Raw genomic sequence first — 7,521 nt, 5'->3', positions numbered from 1 at the left:
TCTTCTTCTTCTCCTTTTTCTTCTTCTTCTTCTTCTGCTTGTAGCTGAGCCATGTCCTAAGTTTCTCCCACCTTAGCAGCTTCTGTTTCATGACCCCACTTGGCCTTTAGAGCCCCTCGGAGGATAAAGCTGGAGGATATGGAACCGGGTTAACAGGGTGATGGAGGGGTCATCTTCCCATCCAGGGGGTTAGGGGCACCGATGAGGGACACTTAAGCTTAAAGGGTCAATTCACCCAAATTGGCAAAACATATTTTCTCTCTCACCTCGTGTGGCGTCCAGCAATGCAGATAAATCTACTTTTATTTACCCAACATATCCATCTGTGAGGTTTTTAGTTTAATACAATGGATGTGGTTGGGATTTCCTCTGTGGTGCTCACATTGAAAAATTACATTTAAAAACCTGGATTATTCACAAAGTATTCACTGTAACTTCATTGGTTCTTAGCCCCCAAAAAAACTGCTAACACTGTAACCTTCATTATTGAAAACATTTAGATGAAGTTTACCATATTAATTTGTGTTGTATATTAAGTGCTGCAATATTATTTGAGTTTATTATATTATTAATCAATATTACTTCATTGAGTTTATTATATAATTTGATTATCAGATGCAGTACTTTATAATTTTATATATAATTTTTAAATGTAACATTTGAGTTGGTTATTTACAACCCCTTTAGTGCGGAGCACTTTTGGTTCCCACCATTGTTTCCAGGGGGACAGGTGTGAATGTGACAGTCGTGTTGGTGGTGAGACAGTTAAAGAAAATTGTAGCCCGCTAACAGCCCAGAGAGACTGGAGCTAACGCTACTGGTTAAACTAAGCTGGTTAGCTTATAGCATACAGACTGGAAACAAAGGGAAACAGTTAGCCTTGCTCAGCGCACATTAAAGCGTTTAATAAAAATAAATCATTTAAAACATTTCAACATTTCTAAAGTAATGACCATTAGAGGTGGTTGTAAGCTATTTTTTAAAAAAACGTTTGGACAGAGCCGAGACGGTTTCCCGTTTCCAGTCTTAAGCTAAACTAAGCTAACACTTCCTCATTTAGCTTTGACACCACTCTCTTGTTTGTTTGCTCAACATACAGCTAAAGCTAGCGGTAGCTAGCACAGCTATAACCTCACTACAGAAGCTGAGAAAGGCCGTACTTGCACATATTTTTTTATCCCGTTATATCGAGATAAAAGAATAATTATCTCATTATCTCGAGATAACGGTTGACTGAGCTTTGTTTTCGAGATAACGGGATAAAAAAATATTTGCGAGTAACAGCATATAATAAAAACAAATTAAAAACAACAGCACCTGTAAAGCTAAATCTTGTTTCTTTAATCCATACAAAAATATATATCATATATATATTTAGTTCCTTTATAAGTGCAGCTGCGCAAAGGCCCTAAAACATCTGTCGGTGTCTTTATACTAAGATATAACTGTATTTAAAATGTCGAAAAACTGAAACCAAAATGAACTGAAAACGGCTGTAAAATTAAACATGCCCTCAGAATACAACCCCTACAGCTTCTACTCACCACTACCTCTACTCATTAAGCTAATCACAGCGTCGGATCCTAATTAAGGGCTAATTACTTAAATATACCTCTGGAAATGGGGCTGCAGGAGAACAGTGAACAGTCTCAGCTGTGTATATCGAACACGTCCTGAACACCTGAATGCGAGGTGACTGCAGGACACACGCATGTGTACGGCTGCAGACGTGTGTGTGTTTGTCATGAAGTATGAGGTAAGTTCCTCTGTGTCTCTCCCTCTCTTTGTCCCTCACCCTCATGGGAGAGGCCCTGTTGGTTTAGCTGCTAAGCTTTCCCCCGGAAACACAAATGATGGGCAGATAGAGAGGTTAAAGTAGAGAAAGAGAGGAAGAGAAACTGAAAGAAGAGAGTTGTATACACATTATACACATTTAAAAAAATATATGGAGCATTATGTGTAGAACAGCTGTCATGTTTTATCCCTCAGTTTGTGCCCAGCTCAACAAAGAGCTGTGAAGTAAAAAGAAGTAAAACTCCTGTTTGGGAGCCTTGTGCTGTTTCCATGAGTCAGCACGTCTGCTTGCCTTAAAGGTTTTGTTTACTGTCCAAATCAGATTTGTGAAGGGACTATTAACTCACTGATTCCTTAACGAGACACCATTAAGACACACAGAGACTCCGGATTAACAACTTCAAGCTTTTAAGGAGCATTGAGAAACGCTTGTTATGCATTTCTCTGCTCGGTGGATTAAAAAAAGCAAAACAAGACAAAAACCAGAATGAATTCACAGATTTTGAGTCCAACAGAGAGACGGGGCAGCGTGGAGACACAGGGGGCGTCACCTGTCAGAGCACAAACAAAGGCTGGAAATCTTTAAGGCGGTTTCACCCTGACGTTTTGCTAATGTATAAAGTTTCAGTGCAAACAAAACACCAAGTTACTGAGTTTATATTGAGGCGTTTTTATGTTCCTGTTTCAATTTATTCATCTTAAACCACGAGTGTTTAACGCTATTAGAACCACATCACCTCAACAGACCTCAGCTCGAGTACGGTGACACCATGTAGGTACAGTATGTGTTATTGCATTTAACCTGAGAAATACCAGCTCATTTTTAGCATCAATGATGATTAACGCGTCATTCCCACAATTGAATCTCATGGAGTTCCTGCTGGTTTTCTAGGCCGTAAGGTTCTGATTTATTATTGAGTTCATGTTCATAAATAAATTTGTTCATAAATAAATTTGTGTTTCGCAATCAAAGCAATAACAAAAGACGCCGCTGGGTGATGTAGGGAACTAGCGTGGGATTATGGGAGTTGTGGTTTGGATTCCTTCAGTGTCAGTGGTTCAGGTGAATAAAGCAGTTTCACATTTAAAGTCAGTGTTTGAGAAACGCTGTTCTCAGGGAACAGGAAAGAGTTGGAGCTGAGGTTGATGCTAACCTTTGCTCTGATTGTTTCTCTGATAACTCATGACCCAGACGTTCAGGAGGTTTTTACCAGCAGCTGAATGATCCACAGAGGTTTCCTCCTCTCCACAACAAAACACACCAGGCGATTAAAATCAGCAGAAACACTGAATAAAACAGTTTCACTTTCAAAATCAGTAAATCACTGACGCTCTTCGGCGAACACAAGACGTCACGGAGCTCAGCTGACTCACATTTCCTCAGCTTGTTTCTCTGATAACTTCAGATCCAGACGTCCGACAGCTAAAATCCTTCATCTGGCTAAAAAATATAGATGAAAACCACCAAGGTGTAAAAAGTGATTCTTAAAAATGTGACTTAAAAGTCAATGTTGAGCTTCTGACAAACAAACCCAGGCAAGCAAATGACTGTTAACATGATTAAAATCACAGATTTCTCTGGTTTGAGAATTGATGGAAACATTTGTGATGATGTAAGAACACAACTCAATCTCATATAGAACATAGATCTAGTTGTTTTTAAAAAGTAACAGATTATATCTTGAAGTCACAGGTTCATGGCCCATAATCTTTCTTAAAAGTCTTTCCAAATTAAATGAACATTTGATTTGAAATGATAATTGAACATCTCTGAACCTACCTAAACAACGCAGCTCTGGGTTTTTTTCTCTAGTTGACCACGTCGACAGGATCTACGGGGTTAAAGAGGTCAACATGTGCATTAGATGAAATAATCCTTTTCCCTCTGACGGTTCATAACTTCACCAGTTACCAGCAGGTTATAATTGAGGCGCTTCCCTCCTCGTTAATTAACAGGCTCAGTTCAGTAGCTGCGAGTGTCCACTGTGAGGCAGTGCAGAGTCTACAGTCCCAACGGTGCCAACACAACTGTCAAGACGCCGTTTAACTCAGTGCTGAGGGAGGAAACATTATTTTAATTAATATAAGTCTCAACACACACACACACACACACACACACACACACAGACACACACACACACACACACACACACAGACAACTGTTGAGGACTGAGTAAAAGTGGCGTAAAAAGAAACACCTGATGAATGTGGCAGAGAGTGTGTGTGTGTGTGTGTGTGTGAAAGAAAGAAAGATGGATACAGAGGAATAAAACACGAAACTTGAAAATGAAATAAAGAGACAGACATAAAGACAGAGAGAGAGAGAGACATTGCCAGAGAGTGTGAACATGCCTGTGAACCATGAGAGAGGGATATGAGAGAGAGAGAGAGAGAGAGAGAGAGAGAGAGAGACAGAGAGAGACAGAGAGAGAGAGAGAGAGAGAGAGAGAGAGAGAGAGAGAGAGAGAGACAGAGAGAGAGAGAGAGAGAGAGGAGGGGATTGTTGCAAACAGGGATTTGCAGCAGAGGGGAAAGAAAGAAAGGGGGCAGTGGCACTCAGTGACAGAGTGCTATACACACTCCCATGCGCACACACACACACACACACACACACTCTGACACACTCACACACACACACACGCTCTCTGTTTCCTCTGTGTCTCTCTCCAAACGTGTCAGTCAAACCAGTCAGTCGATTATTTTTGTGTGCGTGTGTGTGTTTGGTTCGGGATGTTGAACAGAGCTCGTACTCATCCTTCATCTCTATGAGCGACGGTAAGATCATTTCATTCTCTTCAGGCCTTCATCTACTTATTTCTCTCTTGTGTGTGTGTGTGTGTGTTTAAGTGTGTGTGTGTGTTGCGGCTGTGTTTTTTTGGGGCTGGCTTTTTTGCGGTGACTTTGGTCTGGAGCCAGACTGAGGCCTCCATGGAGCCTGTCACTGTTTGCTTTCTTTTACAATCCATTTTGAACCACAGGGGGCAAAACTAATGAGCTGTGCCTCAGAGGCGCTACAGTCAAAGGTGGATTTTTTAATTACATGTTCATTTTGATAATAATCACTATTATCTGAAGGCCTGTAATTAGTGATGTTGGAGGACAGAGCTTTGCTCTTCTACAGCTTTCACTGATGGAACATGTTGAACAATATTGAACTGTCTCTTGATATTTTGAGGAGGTTACTTGGTGGTTTGTTTGAATGGTTTCTCTGACCTGTAAACTACTGTCACATCACTTTTACTGTGTTTCTGGACCAAACTGTTGAATCTGAGCAGACAAGATCCAAAAAGTTTAACATTCAGCCTCAGATAAGGATGAGTCTTTCTTCAGCCCTCTGTCTGTATGAAAATGTGTTTTTCGATTCGTTTTGGAAAGTCAGTGGATTAAAGTCTGAACCTGCCGATAATTGGATTTGCTCTCTGAGACTTGTGGATCTTTCTGTCAAAAATGATTAAGCCCTTTTGAATTCTTGCGCTTCGGTTGGTTCTGTGTTCAGCAGGCAGATCCTTCTAGAAATATTACGTTATATCCATTGTGTGTGTGATCACTGGAATAATTTCACATAAAGACGAATGAAACACTTGGCAGAAGATGAGACAGTGTTTTAAACAAATAAACCATGAGGCTGTTTTATTTCTCTCTGAGTCACAAGATGATTTCTGGAGTTTTCGGCAAAGTGAGGATCTTAATTTGTCACTTTTACAGTATAAAGTGTGTGAGTGTGCACGTGTTGAACATGTACGTGGCACAAACGATAAAGTTTCAATCACAGTGTAAAAGTTTGTCAGAGCGGAGACGTCCCTGTCTGTCTGTGCACGTATAAACATACACGTGTGTGTGAACGTGCATGCGGTTATAGTCCTATACATGTGTGTATAAGATGGGGGGGGGGTGCTGCAGATTAATGTCTTAATATAACACAACCATACCTGCCACTCAGACTCACAGTCGGACTCTGACCTTTCTGTCAAAGCCACATGCTTCTTTTGATTTGTATAATAATTCATACAATTACATTACGAGTTATTTTCAGCATAAATGATGTTTAACAACTTTCTAATGGGACGTTATGAAGGGTTTATAAGATGTTTTTCATGGTTTTAATGGTGGTTAATTAATAATTTACTAATGCTCCACAGATCAGTTAGAGGCCCTTAATGAGAACAGATTTTGGAGAACCTGGAGCTCACTTCGTACTTTTAACGATCTCTTTAATTCCTCAGAACGCATCATTAAATGGACTCAATTGATTAACACGATAAGTTAGTGTCAATAAGTTGTTTATAAATGGATTTTGTTGGTTGAAAATGGAAGTAAATGTCATGCTAAAGGAGGATTTTCCACAACCTGGCAACCCGAGAAGTTCCTCTCATTAACGGCTGATAACTGGTCAATAAATGATTAGCCTATAGTGAATGCTGAAGGAGGAAGTCGTGTGATGTAACGCGTCGACGTCTGGTTACAGGTTCTGGGTAATAAATACTGCCTGAGGTAAATCTGATGAATGTCCTGCAGTGATGTCACTACAGGTGTTTACCAGACCTCTGCAGCCCACTCCTCCTCTCTGCTACTAGCATAACACACCCAAATCTGTGGTTGAAGTCATGGTAGTCGAGTTGCATTGTGGGTAATGCAGGTAAGTTTTGACAAGAGAGAAGAAAGTGTAGAATAAAAAAGCCGATATCTTCAGTTTTGCAGCATTGATTTAAACACTTTGGTGGATTAATTGTTGGAAAACTCTTTTATTAATAATTGATGAAACTATTAGTTACAGCTCAGAAACCATTTATAAAAGGTGCCTAATTAGAGAATCCTGTTCAGATTTACACCTGACAGACATGCAACTCTCCTCCTTTCCCTCAGGACAAGAGAGACAAAGACAAGGACACGGGGACGAACAGTTTGTCACAGAGGACACTCACCTGCCCGTCGACTTCCTGTCCTCACCACTGCTGCTGTCTATGAGCTGCACCGAGGCGGAGGAGTGGAGCTTCCATCGATCCTGACACACGGAAAAACCCTGTTGAAGCTCCAGCAGCAGCAGCAGCCGACACCATGTCCTCTCCTTCCCTCCCCATGCCCTCGCTCCCCCCCAGCCCTCTGGCCATGGAGTACCTGAATGACTTTGACCTCCTCAAGTTTGAGGTGAAATCTGACACTCCTCCGCTCCCTCCTCCGTGTGCGTATCCCAAATCTGGCCTCCCCCACGACCCCTCCAGCTCTCCGTACACCAGCCACCCTCCGCAGGACTCCAGCCTGAGCTCCAGCCCTTACAACTCGCTGCCACCCTCGCCGACACTCAGCGACGCCCACCCGCCTCCTTCGGGCTCTTCCTCCCTCTCTTCGTCATCCTCCTCCATCTCCTTCCCCCTCTCCATCTCCAACAGCTTCACCTCTGGCATCAGCTCCGGCTCCCAGGGGAACGTGGAGGGCAGCCCGGCCCACGGGGGACCTCAGGGTCCCACCCCGGCTTCGCTGGAGGACCTGATCTGGCTGGCAGCCCTGCAGCAACAGTTTGGAGGGGAGGTGACGGGGCCCGCCACTCTGCTGGGCGCCTTGGGAGGAGTACCAGAGAGAGGGGACAGAGAGAGGGGGCCGGTGAACGGCTTTCTGGGCTGTGAGGACGCTGTGGAGGCGTTGCTGAACTCAGCTGCTGCAGCTGTCAGCTCACAGGTAACAATCTATGATTCCTCTCTCTTTTACACGTGGCCTCTTCACACCTCTGCT

The 7,521-nt window shown here is 42.6% G+C and overlaps 1 protein-coding gene across 1 annotated transcript in view; it reads left to right on the top strand.

Moving 5' to 3' along the window:
* Positions 1-6,542: 6,542 nt before the first annotated feature.
* Positions 6,543-7,521, top strand: part of nrl (neural retina leucine zipper) — a 5,071-nt gene continuing 4,092 nt past the window's right edge. Inside the window, exon 1 of the mRNA XM_087170151.1 lies at positions 6,543-7,467. Within this exon, the coding sequence (XP_087026277.1) occupies positions 6,850-7,467 (618 nt within the window). The 5' untranslated portion in view covers positions 6,543-6,849. The remainder of the gene's footprint in view (positions 7,468-7,521) is intronic.

The sequence above is a fragment of the Seriola lalandi genome, unplaced genomic scaffold, assembly GCF_002814215.2.
Source record: "Seriola lalandi dorsalis isolate HSWRI2012SDOR001 ecotype SW California unplaced genomic scaffold, Sedor1 jcf7180002054930, whole genome shotgun sequence".
NCBI lineage: Eukaryota > Metazoa > Chordata > Actinopteri > Carangiformes > Carangidae > Seriola > Seriola lalandi.
This window is presented reverse-complemented; position numbering and strand designations above follow the sequence as displayed.